This window comes from Harpegnathos saltator, unplaced genomic scaffold (genome assembly GCF_003227715.2).
Source record: "Harpegnathos saltator strain DR-91 unplaced genomic scaffold, Hsal_v8.6 scaffold612, whole genome shotgun sequence".
NCBI classification, from domain to species: domain Eukaryota; kingdom Metazoa; phylum Arthropoda; class Insecta; order Hymenoptera; family Formicidae; genus Harpegnathos; species Harpegnathos saltator.
The window spans coordinates 112,508-133,250 of NW_020230441.1; the positions used below are offsets into that span (position 1 = coordinate 112,508).

Here is a 20,743-nt window from a genome sequence, read left to right on the forward strand (position 1 = left end):
AATAAGAAAGAAGAGAGAACTGACAGACTCATCCGATCGGCGTTATCTCCGCAGGAGCTTAAACTTCCTTGATGTCCCCGTATATCCGCCCCTGAGCGCATCCTTTCGGAGACCGCGATCAGGCTGCGCTCGCGGTAATGCATCTCGCGCGCGTATCAAGCCGCGATACACAAATATACGCTCGGGGCGTATGTACGCCTCGCGGCGCTTATGTACAATACATAATCGCGGAGTGCGTACATAAGTGCGACGCGGACGCGCATGTGTGTGTGTGTGTGTGTGCCGAGTGTAACGACGTCACCGAGCAGTATCTCTGTTACGCCTGGATTGCTGTGGACTGTGGCCGCGCGCTCACGCATCGCTTAACATAATCCCCCGTCCGACCGGGACTACATAGATTACGGAATGATACCTCCGACACGCGCGCGCGCTCGCGCTGTACAATTATATCGGCGCGCGAGATATTTCGGCGTGTCGCGCGCTCGCGAGAGTTCCGTGCTCTCCCTCCTTCCCTCCCTTCCTCTCTCTCTCTCTCTCTCTCTCTCTCTCGCTCGCTCGCTCGTGACCACGAAAGCGCGTTTCCGAACTGGAATTGGGATGAAGTGACGGTCAAGATGCGAAACCCCGCGATGATTCGTCCGAAGCGCATCCTGTTGTGCCTTGTTGCGGAAATGAAGCCATCGTTTGTGTATTCCGCGAGAGAAGACAAGCGAAGCATGCGGGTGGTCGCGTTAGTTCTTTCGAGCCGAGTCGACGTGATCGTCTCGGAATTTTATCAGTGAGAAAGAGGTTCGACGTCAGAATCAGGATCCGCTAGGATCCAGTAGGAAAGTCCCCGATTCGTTATTGCACGTAATTTAAACTGTGTGTACGCTTTGGTAAAGTCTCGTTCGAGTTACTTTCTCGTTAACCGAATAATCCGGGAATGCAAAATCTGTTTCGCGATACATTTAATGATAATGTCGTTATTGTTAGGCGGGTATGTTATGTGGTAGAAAAGCTGCGCAACCACAGCGACATTGTCGATGAGAGAGTCATAGAATAAACTCGCAAGCGTGGGTGTGATTTTACCAGCTTGTAAATGCGGCTTCGGGCAGGTTGCATTTTTGACGATAGATCCGGCCGGATGTGTCCGGCAGATATTGAAGGGCTTTGATCTGAGGAGCTTTACTTTACTGAAGCATTCAAATCTCGGGAACGTGGTTTTTTTCATTTCGTCTCCGCTACTTGACGCGACGATGGCGATTCGCGTCCTGATTCTTGTCGCGCTCGTTGCGCCGCTGCACGCTCAAACTTCTCGAAGTTGAGAAGTTGACGCGGGGCCCCCGGTGGGCGCATTACCGAAATCGCGCCCGTTATCTATAATTTAATGCAACGTGCCCGCGCGTTTTGTCGTGCCCAGGTTATTTATATCACCGCGTGTATATACATTACACGTATATATACATTACCGTTCTGTTATACACAGGGAGGACGAAAGTTCCAGCCGCGTTACAACAATTACAACCCGCGACGATAATATCGGGATAATTAACTTGCGCATATTACCGCGGTGAGTTTTATAGATAACGCAAATAATCGAGATCCAGCGAAATTATTCCGCCCGCATGCGCGCGCGCGCGTTATTTATGTAATTAAAATTTAACCGTGAAACTTGCGCGTTAAATATTACAAAACTGCAATTTGATGTAGCCCCGTGCCCCGTGCTGCCCCCTAATAACGACCGTTAACCGTCGTAGCAATTAGCACAAAGCACCAGAAAACGCCGAGGTTTTGATACGCACAATGGTGCGCATGCATCTAAAGAGCGAATGAATGAGAAGAACAGCAGCCAATTAACTCGCCGCGGCGACTTTCGGTCTGGAGAGGAATTTCGCCGCTCGATACGCTCCGCTTTTTTTACTTGCGAAATAATTTCATTTCACGCGCGCGCGTGTACTAATTCAGTCCTGTGCGCGCTATTGTTTCCATTCACCGGCTTGAAGAGAGAGAGAGAGAGAGAGGAGAGAGAGAGAGAGAGAGAGAGAGAGAGGGGGGGGGTAGTGGAAACCTCTGTATAACTGTGCAAAATAATTCTCTTGCGACGATAAACGAAGTCGAAACCGCTTCGTTAACGGAAATATACACGTACGCAGTCGTGGCGCTCTGATGGAGATCATAATTTCGGCTAATAAAAAGAAATCGCGTAAATCGCCGGTTGTAATTCCCCGGGTTTCTTCGAGTTTTTGGCAAGAAAGAGGGGGCAGAAGGAGGGAGGGAGGGAGGGAGGGAGGAAGAGAGGATTATCTTGCTTTATACATCGTAATTTGGAGCGGAATCGGTCCTTTTTCACCTGCTACTTCTTGCACAATGTGGCAGTGGAGATCGGTTAGCAACGAATAACGCGCGCGGAGCGAGGGAGAATTTTCAGCGGGAGAACGTTTAATTAGCGAATAATAACGTCGACGTTGCGTGTGTTAATTAAAAATCGCCGACGGCGTTTCAGCCGTGAGAGATCTCTAATTAAACGAATAGGACGTTTAACGAGTATACACGAAATTCTCGCGAGGCGATAATCGCGCCGTCGTCATCGACGGCGGATCGGACACATCCGAAGTTGATATAAATTTCATCGGACACAATAATGCGCCGTGATCTGTGATAAATTTTCATTTGGTCCATAGCGCGCCGACAAGCTGTGCGCGCGCGCGTGTGCGGCCACGCGCGCGATAAAATCTATACAAAAAGCGTCGTGCCTCGTAGCGCCGCTTCCTCCCTTGCGATTTGTATTATTATCGTACAAAAGCTCGCCATTATTCGTAGAAAACAGCTGTACAGTTTTAGGAACGCGTCAACTTCTCCGCTTCGCGGTGCAACGCGCGCCCGCATCGATCCGTTCGCGTGCGAATGGCTGCCGATACTCGACAGTTTCAACGCGAGTTTCTTCACTCAACGTAACGGACCGTGATTCTCCGTTGAATCTTTTTGCTCTTTCTCCCTTTCTCTCCCCGCGCCCCGGAGGCGTGCGCGTCCGCGCGTTTCTCCGGGCGGCGGTATGCTAGGAAAAATTCTCGATGACTCCCCAACGTCATCACCGCCCTCGCTATTTCGAGGAGTCGCGGCCGCGCCCCCGCCATTTTTCACGTGCCGAAGCATTAATCAAAGTCCTCCCGCTCTCCAGAGAAAGGGAGGAAACTCTTAGACGCTTCATCTCGTCGTGCGTAACACGTTGGCGTCTCGGGATACGTGTTGGTTCCGCACGCAAATTTCGACGCGCGGTCCTTTCGTTCAAGTTCCCTCAGAGTCGACTCGTGAATTCTCCTCTTATCGCCGAGTCGAGTAACGACACTTCAACTTTATACATACTTACGTCGAACGAAATATCCGTTCACTCGTGCCGAAGCCCGACGAAGGCATATTGATGTCGTGCAAATTGCCGATATCGTTTCACGAAGATGATTCATACGCAACGCCCGTAACAAAAGAGCTTTGTCGCACGGCCAGGAATCTCACCGTACCGCACATGCGCCATTCGTTCGTTTACTTTATGTTTATTCGTCAACTTTTTCGACAATATAAGGCAAAAAAGGCAGAAGTAAGTTAAAGAAGAAAGCGAGAAAGATAAGAAAAGAAAAAAAAAAAACACCAAAGAAATCACACAGTCACGCAGCATAATGAGTAAATTTCAAAAATGGAAATTAAATCCACGATCAATAAAGCGGATACAACAGAACGCTTAAAGTCGATTATCAAACTGGAACAAAAGTTATATATGCCTGCCGCAAGGCATGGCAGGCAGAATTGCATATTTCGCAATTATCGTAGCTTGTCAATTTCTATTAATAGAAATCGACAAGCGCGCTAGTGGGCAAGTGACAAAATCAAAAGCTGTCTCGAAAAGGACAGATCGTAAACTAGTTACCCTTTCGCAAGGGCGCATTTCCCGCCCATCCGTTCGTCAGTCAGTCAGTCAGTCAGTCAGTCAGTCAGTCAGCTCTCCATGCTGTGAGACGCGGTTCCGCAAAAAGCACGTGTCCCGCGGGAGTTACGCGACTCGTGTGTATGTGTATTCTAGGAACACTCCAGGACACTGTCTGTTCCTCGTCGTTGCCGTTGTCGTCGCCGCTGCCGCCGACGACGACGATGACGACGATGACGACCTCTTTGGATGAACACGGTGCGCGACGGTACATCTTTCCTGCGGCGGACGTCTTAATTCGCCGTCTGGGGCACGTAGGGAGGCATATAGGGCCCCGTGAGGATGTACTGCACCGCCACGACCATCAACTGCGGCGCACTCCATCTGATGATGTACGCGCTTCCTGAAACAGAAATGCATTTCGCGTGTTACTCGGCGCCGCTGTGCGCGCGCGCGCGCGCGACTCCCGTACATATAGGGTGCCCCGGATGGCCCGGCGTCGCGGCTACTTTGACTCGCGACACGCGACTCTGACTTCGAGTCCAATTTGCCCTTCTCACCTGGAGATCGCTCCCGGTGGCTTTCGCCGATTAGAGACAGCGTGCGGAAATCGCATCTCCGAGCCGAGATGGCTTCATCGGCCAGTCGCCGGTGAAGTGTGTTACTTCTTGGTCGATTTTTCCATGGAACTCGGCTCTCGCGCGCGCAGCCTCGTTTATTCGCTTCGCGCGGAAAACTCGCTCTCGTAACAACGAAGTTGCGGCGAGCGCGCGAAGGAGGAGGACATGTGTATATATATCAGATCCACCTGAGACTGCCGTCATTTTTCTTCGCGCGGAGAGGTACGTGTGGGCGGATCGCTATGGAAATGCCGTTTCGACCGTTTAACACCCGCGCGTCTACATTTCTTCTCCGCCCGTCTACTTTAAGTCAAGAACTCTCCGGCTTCTTACGTCATTTTTTAAAACAGTGCCTTTCTTATTGCGAGCTCCATGCGACAGATATGTTTATCTCCTCCCTTCTCGCTTGCCTCGATTCAATTTGAATTTCTCATCGGAAACTCCTCTCCCTCATCCCGCACCGAATTGGGAATATTCCTTATTGATCAGCTCCGTTTTTCGCCATTCAGACGTCGGTATAACGACATCTTTGGAAATCTACAATTCTGTGACTGGAATTTCACGAGCAGTCGTTTTTGGACAAGTCGTTATCCAAATTGACAAGACAGAGGGAGGCAGGGGGAGGGATGAGGCCAAGGTCAGCGCAAGATTAGTTAAACGCAATGACGATGACCAAATCGATGTCCGGTAATTTAAACGCCTCTCGATTACAAATTATTCGATCACATGTCGAGCCTATTAACGAAATCGTTGCTCGATATATAATCGCAAATGCCTGGATTTATTGTACTAATCGTAACGTGCGCTCATTTGCGAGTTGTTAAACGAATTACTCCTATCCTGATTAGGGGGTACGCGCGCGATCCATCGCGCTCCATCGCGAAGTTATTGAATCTCGGCGCACATCAGCCGCTGGAATTCCCGCTTTTTCAAACGGCCGAACCGAAATCAGTCAGCTGCATGCAAACGTATCATCGTAACGGTCGCGCTCGCGAAATATGTTGACCCGTAGAATATGTCGGCGTCACTCTCTCGTCCGGCTCTACAATTTACATATCTACCTCTACGTTCATTTACATGCCGGATGCGCGAAAAGGCTGTTCCTCGCTTTCCTGTAATATCATAATATTAACGTTTCGCGCGCGCGCGCGCGTGTGTGTGTGTGTGTGTGTGTATGTGTGTATTAACGTCGCGATGTACTCGGCACCGTGTAACATATTACGCCCGATATAATGTTATCTCGGAGATCCGACGCGAGCGAATCATTTCTCTCGTTATATTTATAGAATACGTTACAACGCGCGCAAACAGCGTCTCTGTTTCATCTAAATGCGCTATAAAAATCGACGTGTGAATTACTCAGCCGGAAAGACATGCATCCGCTGCGGAGGACGCGATGACGTTTAATTCGCAAATGGAATATTCCATCACAAGATTATTATCGATGTATTAGCGCACGTCAACGTCGGGTATTAACTCCAATTCGCTGATTATCAATCAAGTATGAGATTGCCACATTTACCGACAATATAAATATTTCATTATTATTCGATGTTTTAGATTAATATATCGTACGTTTGTTGAGAACAGCGGAGAAAGAGAAAGAGAGAGAGAAAGAGAGAGAGAGAGAGAGAGAGAGAGAGAGAGAGATTGAATACTTGTCACTGAATGATAACATAACGATGAGACATTGATTGAAAGCGCTTCGAGAGAGATCGCGCGAGGAATGAGGGCGCCTTTCATAGACTCCCTCGCGCGTCGATAACTGCAGCGATAACATTAACCTCGTGATCGTCACGATAAAAGTGACGAAGGGAAGAATCTAGACGGTGTAGTCGCGTAAAGAGCCTATCGACCGTAATCTGGCGCGACGTCTGGCCGGATTGCCGATAAAAGAGCAATCCCGACGCGCGCGGGATCGCGCGCCAAAGAGATTGCTTTTTGTTTCTCGTCCCTACGTCGATTCGTTCCCGAGTTACGGCCCGCCAAAGTTGCGGCGTGCGCGCGAGCGAGAGGGGCGACCACGTGCTCGGTCAAGCATGTGCTCGGGCGGCCATGTTGTGTTGTGCAGCGCGTGAATGACCGCGTGGTCGGCGGCCAGTGAACGGTAGTGGGGAGCAAGGCCGTAAACAGGTGCAAGCGTAAACAGACGCGACGGAATGCGGCGCTATCGTCTGCCCGGGAAGTGCTCGCCTTTGAGCACGCGCCGCCGATTCAATCGCCGGAGCGATCGCTCGTCGACATCTTCCTTCCCAGACCGGGTAAAGACCATTCTGAGGCTGAGAGCAGCACGCTTTTTCGGAGCATGCAGTCGTTCGCTCTCGACGTGAGGATCCGTTGGATAGTCGCGGTAAGAAATATCGAGTGTTTCCAAATTTCAGCGGAAGTTAATCTGCACGACTGAAATGGAAATATGAAATCGGCTCGGTGAGATATCGCAAAGCACCGATTTCTCGTTTCCGTGGATATCAGAAACGACGAAGAGAGGGAGAATTGTGAGTTTCCAACATGTTTGGAAATTAATATTGTTTGTGTCGCGCGGAATTATTATATTATGGGAAAGATAATATCGAGAAATTTATATCGCGTGACTGCAAACCGCAATGGGGATTATGATAGTTTTCTCGACACCTTCTGTCTATCCGTCTCTTTTCGTCCGTTGTATTGAGTTTCACGGGGAAACTTGAGAAACAGAACGAGCGAGAGAGCGATACAACGCGTAGGATTTAATTACTCAAAGCTTTGAATAAGAGAAAACTCTGCGCTTCACACGAAGAGAATGAAGCCTTGGATGGAATTCACTCGCGCTTCTTTTGCGGTTTCCTCGTCGTTCGCTCGCGGTTTTGCGAACTTTCTCTCTGTGTCGAATCAATTCGTCACAGGCCTGATCTGCGAAACGTCGTTTGTCGGACGCAGTATATATGCGCACTGGATTGTCGGCTATCATATGAAGTTGTCACAATTCACTTGTCCGTGTCGACCAACAGTCGTAGTCATAAGTCGAAAAAGATGGGACATGGACATCCCTCGTTCCGACACCGACAGTCAACTTGTGACAACTTTATACGATAGCGCACGATATAGTGCGCATGCGTTCGAGTTCCAACTCCGACAAACGACATATTGTAGGCCAGGCCTCAGTCTAGCGTCCCGGAGACTTTCTCGCGTCGTTCGCGTCGATCGAGAACAATCAAGAGAAGAAATTTGCTTCGCCGTCAGAAACAAACGCGCCGTAAAAAAAAATCGTACTTTTATATATCGTATAATTCGCGATCAACTAAGCTCGACCCTTCAATTCAATTATCCTCACATGTTCTGTCGTCACTTTCTCGCTATCACTGTATACTGTTACGTTCGAAATCTCGATACGATACAATCATTCGTTTTGCGTTTGATTGAACGATCGTTACGATTACTAACAAATAAAAATTAGACACGATGACGGCTATTATTCGCCTGACGTGTTTCCAGAGCTTAAAATATCTACATATTTGTTAAAAATTATTTATTCTGACAATTTCGTGTTGCGCGTGCGTAACGCATGCTTCATGGCGAGATCGCTCGGAAATGCACCGTGAAATATTTTCCGGATAACGCTCGAATTTTCAACGTCGAAATCTCTCGAGGCGCACGACCACGTTGTAAAATAACGATGCAATTACGCGCAGTGTATTATTAAGATGCCGGATAATTTATACCGGGAGCACTTGAGGAATCAGCAAGCCGTGCGTCACTAATAGCTCTCGCAGTCCCGCGGGGAATTACGATTAATCCGCTTAATCAGTTCGATATGTGTCGATAATTAATCATGCGCTACACCTCGCCTCGGATCTCCTCGAGTCGACAAGCAGAGCAGTCTGCAGAATCGAAGGCGCACGTTCGCCCCTGAGAAGCGTCTCTCGGGTGATTTTTGGACCTGTCTCTCGTCGCTTTCAGCCGAGAACTCTCCGGACAGAAATCGTGGCGGCGTGAGTCGCGCGCGGCCCGAGTATCGAAATCCCATGAAAATTTATGCGACATAAATAGAGAGCCCCGGGTATCATCTCTCTCCGCGCGCTCTTAAATTGCTCTCGCGTCCCCACCTCCCCCCTCCCGCCGGTCTCGTTTAAACTCGTTATATTTCGCAAATTTGACTTACAGCACTTACAGAATAAACGGCTCGCTTAATCTCTTCTTCCGCAGCCGGAGTTCCCGACCGTTTTACAAAGCTCGTTATCTCGGTAATTACGTACAGGGAGGTTAAACGGCGGCTAGAAATTGGTCGCGCGGAACTTTAAATCCCGTTTAGAAATTTCACGGTCTATATTTTCGCGATAGCTTTCGACCGGAGCTCTCTCTCTCTCTCTCTCTCTCGTGTGTGCGCGAAGGGAAAACTATATGCAGCCGGAGCGGCGCGCGTTGCGAAAAGCAACGGGGGACGCTTGCTACGAGAAGAGTGAGGTGAGCCGGGGCGGGGGGGAGGGGAGGAGCGAGAGGGAAACGGGAGAAGAGAGAGGTTGAACTCTGGATAAGCGAGAGAGACTGGAGTTTCCAGCGGAACTTTTCGTTCGAAAATCCCCCGGGTGTGTCTCGAGTGCCATCCCTGATCCTGGCCCCAGCCGAGCGAAACTACAACGGAGAGATCTCTTTGGTTTTTCGATAGACATGCGCCATCGGGATGCACCGATGCGCGTTCGCCGGAATATTGCGCGGCGCCATCCGGGATTATCCGAAATGCCTGTCGAGCTGTGCCGGGCGCGCGCGCGCGTAATTCTCGCGAGATTAATTGTAAAGAATCGCCGACACGGAGGGAGGAGTGCCCAGAGTTGGCCAGGTGGCGGAGGGACGGAGGGCCGCCTTTCGACTCGGCCGGCCGGCCGGTCTTCCTCTCGCCGGGCTTTCTTACGAGTGAATTAGAGCTCGACCACGCGAACGGAATACTCGATTCTAACTCGCTGTAAACCTCGCTGGCGTTGGTCGTCGCGCAGGAGAAGAAGCGCAGGGAGGTATTCGAATTTGCTGAAATAACATAAGCGAAGCGAGGCAGTCGCGAATGACGTGAAATAAAGCTGCTATCGTAACAATCGCGTAAACATCGCGTCTGCGCGAGCGAGGGAACTGCAGCGGAAAAAGCGTATCTAACAATATCCGCGATATCTCGAACTGGGCAGTATCGACAAAAGTTCTCCCATGCAATAATGCTCGCACGCGTACGCGCGCGCGTGCACACACACACACACACACAGAATGATAGCTACAAATAACGTTAGCATCCGCGCAATCGTGTCGGTTTCGCTGTCGCGGTCTGCATTGTTCCCACCGTCACGACCCGTGTCAATAATGTAATCGCGCGCTTCCGCCGTGGACAAGAGGACTCGCCCCATGTCCGCCACGTGGTGGCTGGCGATCTGAAATTGGCCACGGGAAGAAGACGGGGGAGAAGACGCTGCTTCCTCAGCAACGCGCGCGCGCGCGGTCTTCCCATAAGATTTTATTTACGTTGCGGCCTGATTTATCGGCGATCCGGCTCACGCGCTCGCAGCCCCGCGGTCCACTATATTTTCCCTACGAATCGTACGGAAATGTGCGTCAGGAAATATATATCGGCCGCGTTCCGCTGCACCGTAGAGACGGCCGCTCACGGAGAGAGAGAGCGAGAGAGAGAGAGAGTGCGCGGCCTCCTATCGTGGACACGGGCTGGTATAACAGATTACTCCCTATCACGTCCAATATGTCAAGCTGCGCGGACGACGAGGAGTCAAGCATTATATTGCAAAATAAAATGGCTCGCGCGCGTGGCGCATACACACCGACGCATCGCTCGCTCGCTCGTCGTGTCACACCGCAGCGTAGCACGCCTCCCGGATATCGCCGGTAGGTCCGGCATGAAATATCGCGGCGAGCACCGAGCGGCCGGGAACATGATGTACGTATTATTGGCACTTTGCTCGAAGAATTATGTATTTTTTATATTGCGCCCCGCGCCGTCGAATGCGGAATAAGGGACACGCCGGCAAATCGCGCGTTCTCCCGACTTGGCACGGCGAACCGTTGCGTCGACCTGAGACGGAGGGGGCCAGCGGCTTTGGAGACGTCTTGAAGATTCGACTAAATCGAGGAGCACCATCCGGTGAATTTTAACGCGACGTCGCGATATTGACAGGTGTCGCGCGGTGAGCGAGGAGGTGGAATATCGCAAGCGATATGTTTTCGGTGATATAGCCGGGGATAATGTCGAGCGAGCGAGTGCTCGCGCGCGCCTTCAAGTCGATGCAAATGGGATTTCGGTGCTATGTATAGGGATTAAGAGACGGTGTGAACGGACTTTCCGTGTTATCCGCGAAGGTTAAGACGGCTCTCGCCTCTCGAAATCCGATATACGGCGCTTTAGACGTCGATTACATCGCGCTCTGTTACGCCGTTCACCTATTCATATTATATCGTCGTCGTCGTTGTCGTCGTCGTCGTCGTCGTCGTCGTTATTTGTTCATAGTCGATGGATTCAATTACGAACGCTCGTGCAGCGGGAAATACCGCACTCCGGGCCTCGTTAGCGATCACGTTTGTTTGTTTATCACGCTGATGCGGCCTTACGCACGGCGCAACGTCGTAATGTTATGCCATAACGTCCAGCCGCGGAATTTTCCGCGTCGTCGTACCGAGCGAATGCGTCGAGACTAGTGATGTGCGATCTCGACTCGATTTTCGGAAAATTCATCTGTTCCTCGAAAAAATCGGTCTTTTAGATCGATTCTTTTCAGACTTGGATTTCTTGTAGAAACCGATTCTTTCAAACGTGGAATTCTTTGTTCAACGAAACAACGTTGATGAACGAGTAACACCAATGGATCGAGAATCGATTCTCTACTGAAAGAAATCGATTTGCAAAAAAATCGAACGGAAGGGAATGCATTTAAAAATCGATTTTTGGAGACAAAATTGATTTTCCGAAAGTTGAATCGCCCATCACTAGTCGAACTAAACAAACAAAGTCCTGTCTTGATCCTCGCGAATGGCTGGTTTCTATTCGCGTCCGTTTAAAAAACGTCGAAGCTCTTCTAATCTCATTAGAAAAGAACGCGTCCAAGACAAGTCGCAACATTTTTCCTCCTGTCGATGAACGTCGCGACGCATTCGACGGGAGTTTTATTTTCTAGATTTTCATTCGTAGTCGAGACAGATCTTTCCATCGGGGATGACGGACGCGTTTTGTGAGGTTCATCGAGACGGAATCGTGCCGCGGTCTTTCCGCCATCGGCCGTACGCTCGTACAGTCGCGCGAATATCGCTCGGCAAACAACGACGACGAATTCCGTCGGCGAGTGCGCGAGTGATTTTGTACTCGCCGCGCCCGTCTAAATTATATCCAACGTGAACGCACACGGCTGTATCGCGAGTGCATCACGGATAAACAAAGCGCAACTTCCTCGCGCGATTCAGCGCATGATTTTCCGTTCAGCACGACATATACGTACGATTGTCACGGCTCCGACGACGTCGTGAAAAATATTTATATTCACGCAGCGCGATACGGTGTTATGAAGCGCGATATTATGTTTACGCAACAACACGTAGACCGCGGGAACTCTCGGCGTTAATTTTCACGAAACGACAATGACGACGTCGCGTTCCTATGCCTATCCTTAAGCCTCCTCCTCGCGTTGCGCCTTTATCTGTCACCGCAGTTATCAATCTATTTTTCCCGGCGCCCTCGTCGTCCTTGGACCATCGGCTTTAAACGCGACTCCGAGCTCGGGGCCGAATATAACGTTCGACAGGCTCGGAAATGAGGTCGAAGGGAATAAGGAGGTTATTGAGTTAGCAGTGTATATCGCGCTAAAAGCGCGAAAGAGGACTTCTCGTGAAACGCGCCGTGATAGCCGCGGCACGTGGAATTTGCGACCGTTAAAGTCGTCGCCGTGGGTTTTCGACACGCTCACCGCCACGCCGTCGCGTTGTGACGGCGTGCGACGGCGGGAGATCTTTCCCCACGTCCTCGTTGTCAAGCTGCAAAAGAGTCTGTTTTACACAATTAGACAAACGGAGGAAGCACGAGACGGCCGTAGGCAGAGTCCTCGCGTTCTCGGCGCCGTTGGGAATGTTGAAAACGACGTAAGGAGCCTCCGTGCCGACCGCGCGTCGCTTATTAAAATATTTATATAACGAGTAGCAGACAAATTAAAACGTTAAATCCGGCCGTACGTCCGCTCGCTCTCGCGCGTACCGAGCCGAGATATTCAAAACGTGGAGATGCGTTAATTTACGAGCGAGAGGCGACTGCGAATAAATAAAACGCGCGCGCGCGGCGATCGCGGTGACAATGAAATTTCGACGCCGAAGCGGCGGCCGCGGGTCGCTTAATTAATTTTCAATTCGATCGCGGCAGAACGAGCGCCGGCGCGAGTCATTAAATTAATGTCACTCGCCGACCGTAAAGCCGCGCGCGCTCACGCGCGTCCGTTCGGGTCGCTTCGGGGCGACGATGTTTTTCGGCGCGATCGCGAAAACGACGACCCGGCGATCCCGCAGCCGAGAAATCAGGACGACCCGGATGTTAGGTGCAATCGCCGCCGGCGGCGGCGTCGTCGTCTTCGGCCCCCCATCTTTGTTACCTGAGATCAAGATACATTCGAGCGGCCGGGCGCGCTTCCCCCAAGGTGTCTTTAGTCTTTTCCCCGGGCGTGCGGGCGATGCGTTCCTCCTCACGTATCAACCGCGTATTCATTTATCAAGCTTGTCGCTCGCGCGCCGTCCGCCGCATGCGGATATACGCGCGCGCGTGTGTGTGCGTGTGTGTGGATACGATGTGTACCACACGCGGTCTAAAGACGGCATTTGTATGTGGGACCCCATTGGAACCCCCGTCTCCTCCAACGGCCCCTTCCTTCCTTCCTTCTCCGCGCACATGAAGGTTGAGACCATTTGCGTCTTGGGAAATCGGGGCGAAGATACTCGACCGCTGGTCCCTCGACTGACCCTTTTACGACAACGGCAAATTACCGGAAAGTGGAGTGCCGTATGTTTCCTCTCTTCCGCTCCCTCTGCCGCCTCAGTTGCGGCGTTTAGGCGTTTAGGGAGGCTGGAGGCGGCCGGCAGTGTAACTAAGTACCAACGATAATCGCGACGGGGCTCGTTGATCGGCATATGCCACGGCGATATCGAGGATTACCACAGCAGCGAGTTGGGTCGCCGCGGGGAGACATTTTCTCGCGGGGAAGTCAGCGCGCTCGCTCGCGCTTCGTCGAGCCGCTCGGCAGCGGTTGCTGACATAATGACTATTTCCGGGGCATTTTTTAGGCGACGGTTGAAGAGTAGGTTGTTAGAGAATTTTAATTAAAGATTTGAGAGACAGAGGAGTAAGAGACGGTTAAGAGATGTCGCTGTGTACTTGCAATAAATAAATGCGTGAATTAGGTACCAGCAGAGAGAAGTTTGGACACCGTGCGATAGAATTTTTTACCCGCCCCCTCTCCTCGTTCTTTTTTTGTTTACTACACAAATGGCTCACTTGACATCAATTTTCTCAAGTGGCGCGTCAAATTTTTCGACCTTGTAAATCGCGGTGACACTCACATTTCTCTGTAGGAAAAACACGAATGTTATGATTATAATTTTGTTGAAGTTCCGATGACAGAAGGTCTGGTGACAGAAAACTTACATTCGGGAAACGGCTTAAAAATCCCGAGCTTAAAAATTCCGGGACAATCCCAGAAATCCCGACCATCTGGCAGTCCTAATTGCACCTCGCATGCAGCAAACGGCGAATGATGCGAAGTCACGCGCGCTTGAGCCGCGACAGTTGAGTAAACTGATAGCAAACTGATTCGATAGCCGAGGGGCGATGCGCGAAAGATGCAATGAACGCGCGTGGGAGGTCTTAGCGACTGCATCGAACGCGACGCGTTCTGCGGGTTACGCCTCGACAAATTCGCCTCGCGACGAGGAAGACCGATAACTCGCGCACACTCGTCGGCCGCGCGTTCATCCGTCACGCAGGGAGCGGACCCGTGCGAGTAACTGATCATGAGTGCGAGAGACATTTGTACGGCGTGAACGACGTCCGTTGTGATTAGAAGGAACAACTGCTTCCAGGCCGCTTCCAGCCCGCTCGTTGACTTTTCTCTTCGCGCGTTTCCTTCGGAGGCGGAGTCGCTTCGCTCGCGTGCGACTCTGCGCTCTGCGTGTTTCGAAGACTCGCCGGGTGGGTACGTTTCTCTCTCTCTCTCTCTCTCTCCCTCTCTCTCTCTCTCTTTCTTTCTCTCTCTTCGCTGAAAGCAGATCACGGAAACTCGCAGCTGTCGACCGCGAGCGTGACTCGCGCGTTTTCGCCGATGCTTTCTACCGTGGAAGCTCGCGAGACACATCTCGCGAATTACTCGTCCGCGTTTAACTCTTCGAAGCTCGCGAGTGCTGCGACATATCCAGAACTCTGAACGCCGGGTCAAAAATCTTTTTTCTTCTGGTTCATCTTTTTGCGAATTTTTTTCACGGGTCAGAGCTAAGGTCGAGCTATACGCGACGGTGCGTTGTGACGCGAGGACGACCTCGTTGCAATCGGTGCTTTGACATTCAAGCCACCGACAATGAACGCGACCCACATTTCTGCCGGAGCGGTCGAATAACAAGTTTTTTCAAGGGAAACACGTTATGCGATGGTGAAAATATTTATTTATTTTATTCGACGTTGTTAGTTTATTCAACGGTTGCTTTTACCCAACGTTTTGATCGAAAGTATAACATGCACGATTACGTGAATTACCTTTGTCAGGAATTTTTCATTTTTGACCCTATTCACGGTAGCTCTAACGCTAACGTCGTAAGGGTTGATCACTTCTGTCCCGCTGCGAGATAACGGGTTTACTTCAAAGGGTTAATGCCGTTTGCCAGTTTCGCATACTCGCCGCGTCTCGAAATTCACGACGCATCACGCGAACGTTCGCACCACTATGAGCGCGACAAGCCGACGAGAATATTATTTTCCTTCTTGTCGGTTGCGCCTTCCTCGCGCGTTTGGTCGCACGTGAAGAAGAGAAAAAGAAGAGACAGTGTCGCCGTCTACTCGCGAGCCGGATCGACGGGCCGACGACGCGACGGGGCCGGGAAATTTCACGACGCCGCCGTCTTCTCGTCTCCTCGCATCCTTAATCGCCACTTTGAGGCCAGAAAAAAAGACGTAGCGGGAGAGAGCATTTTTCCGCCTTGTTGAGGGCGGAAACCGGCGGGCAGAACGCGGATGGATAGATAGAAGCGGGAAAATGCAGACGGCCCGGGCAAATAAGAGAGGGCGGGAGGGGGGAGAGGAAGGAGGAGGGTAAATCATCGCCGCATGTGCATGTTTCGACGCTCGCTTCACGCTGCGATTATTCGCCAAGTGCACTTAGCTCGGAACGAACGAACGGACACGGAACGAGCGGGCCCCGCGTGCACTCTTATGCCACTCGACTGCCTCCTACGAAGGCTAAACCTCGTCGACTCGTTCGTTCGTTCGTTCGTTCGTTCGTTCGTTCGTTCGTTCGTTCGTTCGTTCGTTCGTTCGTTGGTTCGCTTGTATGCACGAAGCACGGCGGTATTATAACGCGTGCGCGGGTCGTACACACGGATCGGAAAATATTTCTCCTCTCGTTTTATCGGGGTTACTATTACGCGATTGTTTGCTCACGCGGTCGAGAGAGAGAGAGAGAGAGAGAGAAAGAAAGAAAGAGGTGGTCACTCTCCTCTTTCGCTCGAGTTTCGCAAATGGCGAGTATTTACGGTAGATTGATTTACCAGAAAGTAGATCTTGTTTCGAGGAGCATCGGAAAAGCGTAAACCGTGAAAAGTTCCCCCCTCCCCCGTTCCATCCTCGTCACGCTCCTTCTGCGAGCGCATATGTCGCGCAATCCGTCGATATAAAAATATTGAATTAAAATTTACGATACACACATACACACACATATGCACGCACACGTGCACATACGTGTGCATGATATTGAAATATCGACGAAATATTTACCGGCTAATTTATGGGCTAATTTTCCACGTTAATTATTTTACTTGATGCAGAATGATGCGCTGTAGTAGTGGAACATTTGCAGTTTATACTGAGCGGAAGGGGGAGAGAGAGAGAGAGAGAGAGAGAGAGAGAGAGAGGGGGGGGGAGGTGAATCGATGCGACGAACGCAAAGATACGGTTCGTCCTCGCAGCGCATTACCTCGATGCGCGCTTACAAACTTGCAGCGGCATGTAACAAAATTTGCTTCCTCGTTTCTTCGAGCGGGCGACTCGGCTCGTTTACCGTTACGCTCTCATTGCTGCCGCGCGTAATTCTTGTTTGATGCGGAAACGCGATCCTTCAGCGCTCGCGCGCGCGCGCGAGAGAGAGAGAGAGAAACGGCGAGAGAGAGGAGAGAAAGAGAGAAAGGACAGAGAGGGAGAGGAGACCGCTCGAAATCGCTCGGCTGCATTGCATACGCGCTGCGCAAATATGCAGGCGCATTATGATCGCTGATACCGGCGACGATATCAATCCTTCTCCCCACTTCCGCCCCCGACACCCCCCGCTAATTCCATCCTGTCTATATCTTCTCTCTCGCTCTCCCTCTCTCTCTCTCCATCTGCCGTGCGCCGACACGGTATCTTCGCGTGCACTTTGAACGTCGCGCTCCGGTTAATTATGAAATTCCGTCCACAAACCGGATACGGCGAAGTTACGCGGCGTATAATCGCGGGGCTGAATAATTTAAAGGCAAACTGCCTTAAGAAGCTGTATCGATCTCTTTCGCGCACTCCGAGCTCGCCACTTCGCGTCGCGTCGTCGGATGGCATGCGGCGGCGGCGGCGGCGGCGCATCAGGCTGATGAGGGAGCGTGCACTCGCGTCGATTCGCTCAATGAATTCTTAGTGAACCTTGTACCCGAGCAGTTCATATTGCTTATTAACCCGCCGAACTCGCGCCCGTTGCCGTCTCGCCCGCTAGACATGACACGTCGCGCTCAGACACGTTGGTTGGACACTTCTGCCAGTCTCTCGTGTAATAATGTCTACTGAAACGTTATTACACCCCTCTCGCGATACGACGAACGTGCGCGCGCAGAATTTCGTTACAGCGTGTAACAGCGCGGCCTGCAAACATCCGCATTAATCGGTCCAATTAATCAGCCAACGAACCAAGCAATGTTGACCTTTGACTTTTTTTCCCGCTTCTCGAGAAGAAGAACACGAAGCGTTGCTCAGAAAAAAGGTTGCACACCCTTAAGTTTTAAGGGTAGCTATTTTCACCCTGTCGTCGTGGGGGCTGACTTGAAACCGGCTGAAATCGATGCTAAAGGGTTTGTAGAAATATGTAGCGAAAGAATTTTCGTTTGTAGTTGCTCGGGAAAAATGTTACAATCCCTCCAAGTAGCAGGGGTACAAACTAGTGTCTCTAATTTCGGCCTTGTCGTGCAACTACAAACGAAAATTCTTTCACTACATATCTCTACAAACCCTTTAACGTCGATTAGAAACCGGTTTCAAGTTAGCCCGCACGACACGGACGGGGTGAAAATAGCTACCCTTAGAACTTAGGGGTATGTGACTTTTTTTCGGAGCAGCTACAAACGAAAATTCTTTCACTACATATTTTTACAAACGATTTGGCTTCTATTAGGCTTGGTTTGAACTCAGCCCTCCAATTTTGCGGGGCGGCCCTTTTCTCCCCTCCTACAACTTTTTGTTTATTTTTTCTTTTACTACAAACAAAAATTCTTTCACTCACATATCTCTACGAACAATTTGGCACGTGTTTAGTGCAAGAAAAAATTTTTTTTATAAACTCGCGGGCTAACTTCACGAAGCTTCGCCGGAGCGCCGCGAGGTCGACAGACCAACAGGGCCAACTTCGCGGGGAAATGGAGAGTCTTCTCTCGCGCGTTCGTTGCAGTCGCGTTCGATTAATCGCGACGCTTCGATGGTGCGCCCTTAATGCCCCGGGAAGAGCTTTATTACGGCGAATGGATTTATCGTCGCGACAGGCGTCGTAACCGTTAACGAGCCGCGCGTTTCGTAACAACGCTCGCCGTTCGGCGATCGCCCGCCGCCAAATGGACATCGTTGATGCAAGCTGCGCCCGTTGCCGCGGCAATCATCGCTCTCGCGGCAACGATGACCGCCTAGCGGGCGCGCTAGCGAGAGCGAGGGAGAGCCCGATGCGCCATGGCGTTGCGAGGCTAATGTACCGTGATGCTTTACTACTCGCGAGAGTTATTGTAATCGACTTCGCACGTGCACGCGCCCACACTACTACGTGGCTCGACCTGCCTCTCTCGGCTCCGCTTGCTTTAGCTCGTCGGTTGGTTTGGCTGGTCTCGCTGCAGCGTGTATGAGCCGCTCGCGCGGGAGAGCGCGCGTCTTTTACGGGCGGCCGCGTGCATTAACGGCCGTCAAGTAGCTCTCCCCGTAAACGTCTCGTCAAAATAGCTTCCGCGCGGGTATAAAGATTTAAGAGCCGAACGGCAAATGCGCCGTCGCGCTGCGCCGCGCCGGAGAGCGCTCGGTAATATTCGACGCGCTTGGAAAATCGGAGATTTCCGAAGGGGAGATTCGCTCACACGCGACGCGCACGCGGTGCGTGTTGTGTGCACGCGGGATGCGTGACGCGTTCAAATATGTGCCATCTCTGCGCGTGCGCGTGCGTGTACGTATACGCGCGCGCGCGCGCACACACACACACACACACACATGCATATATATGCGTGAGTCCTCGAGGTAATTTCGCAAAATCTGCTCGCACTCGGCGCGTGTGTGTCGATCGCAAGAATGACGAAGCGCGATCTGCGCAGAATGCGCGCTCGTTAGCGCAACGGTTGGGAAAGATTTTTTTTTCCGATGAATCGAGAGGAGTGCCTCTCTCGATCGTAGCACCACCTGCGAAATGGAAACGAGGGGTGACGGGGCGAGAGCGGCGAGGTTCCTTTCTTCTCCAGTCCGTAGCTTCGCTGCGTTTCCCCGTTTTATGAACCGCGCGCGCGGTAAATCTGACGTGTAAAATCGTTACGCCGCGGGCGCTTCTTTGTAACTTTCCGGTGATATACCCATCAATTAACATCGCGAGACCTGGAAACTTGCCGAGCGACGCGCGGCGCGTATCGCGGAAATGACGTCGTCGTTGCGAGACGACGACGGCGATGACGCTGCAAGAGTCACGTAACGGCCGAGAGCTCGTCTCTCTTTCTCTCTCTCTCTCTCTCTCTCATAAACAGGACCGTCTCGGGAACTTTCCGCGCCCAGGGACCGTCTTCGTAAGTAAGGACATTAGCATAGCATTCGCTACATTGCAATTTACTGTATTAAGCGCACGCTGGAGAGGCCGGCGACGATGAGGGCGAGAAACGATCGAACCGAGACGCATTTGTGTGCATCGGGAGCACCGATGCACACAAGGTGTGCCGTTGTGTCTCTGCTAATGACGTTTGTCGGCACCTTATTAAATCGCCGAAAGACGTAGATCGCGAGCGAGATCATTGCAAGGGACAAAAGCGGATACCCCTCCGACGTGATTTCGTGTACCTCGGATGGCCGGGCTGCTTAACCGGTCGCTACGATCGCTCCGTATTCCGTTACGCCGTGTTCCTCCTTTCCTTTTGTTTCTTCCTTTAATGAGACACCGACAAGTATCATTAACGCGGTACGGAGAAGCGCCGGAAACGAAGGCTCCAGGCTTCGAGGCGCGCTTGGACAAATGATATCCGGGCTTTGCACTTTGTTCCACCGGCGAGCTCGACCCGATGCGCCATTAGTGCGCGTTGGATGTAATATGTAAACGACGAGGCAGAGAGGCGTTATCCTTGCGCGAGGATGTGCACGCGTGTCGCTCGCGTTTCGAAATCTTCGGTTCTGTTTCGCCGGAAACGGGCCGTATTGTAATTTTCACCAGTTATGCCATGTGTGCGCGCGCGTACGAGCGAATAATGATAATAATAATAATAATAATAATGATAATAATAATTAAGCGTAACGAAGATAACGTACACGCGGTTTCCCGGAATTCTCCAAAATCCATTGCGAGATGCGACAAAAGCGCGGGAACACGCGTGCGTAACCGGCAAACGACATAATCTTAAAAATGCGACATCCCGTTTATTCGGCGAATAATTAATCGCGCAAACTGCGCGCTCCTGTACTTTGCCCTGCAGTCCGCCCGGATTCGCGGAATTGCGTTACTTTTCAAGATTATTTACGTAATAACGTTAATCAAATAATAAACGCAATCAAATATGGATTTATATT

At 51.3% G+C, this 20,743-nt stretch overlaps 1 protein-coding gene across 4 annotated transcripts in view; it reads right to left on the bottom strand.

Moving 5' to 3' along the window:
• Positions 1–526: 526 nt before the first annotated feature.
• The window catches only part of LOC105186530 (lachesin), a 275,093-nt gene continuing 254,876 nt past the window's right edge, over positions 527–20,743 (bottom strand). For all 4 annotated transcript variants that reach the window (XM_025304498.1, XM_011146805.3, XM_011146804.3 and 1 more), the window contains one exon: positions 527–4,301. In XM_025304498.1, the coding sequence (XP_025160283.1) occupies positions 4,192–4,301 (110 nt within the window). In that variant the 3' untranslated portion in view covers positions 527–4,191. The remainder of the gene's footprint in view (positions 4,302–20,743) is intronic.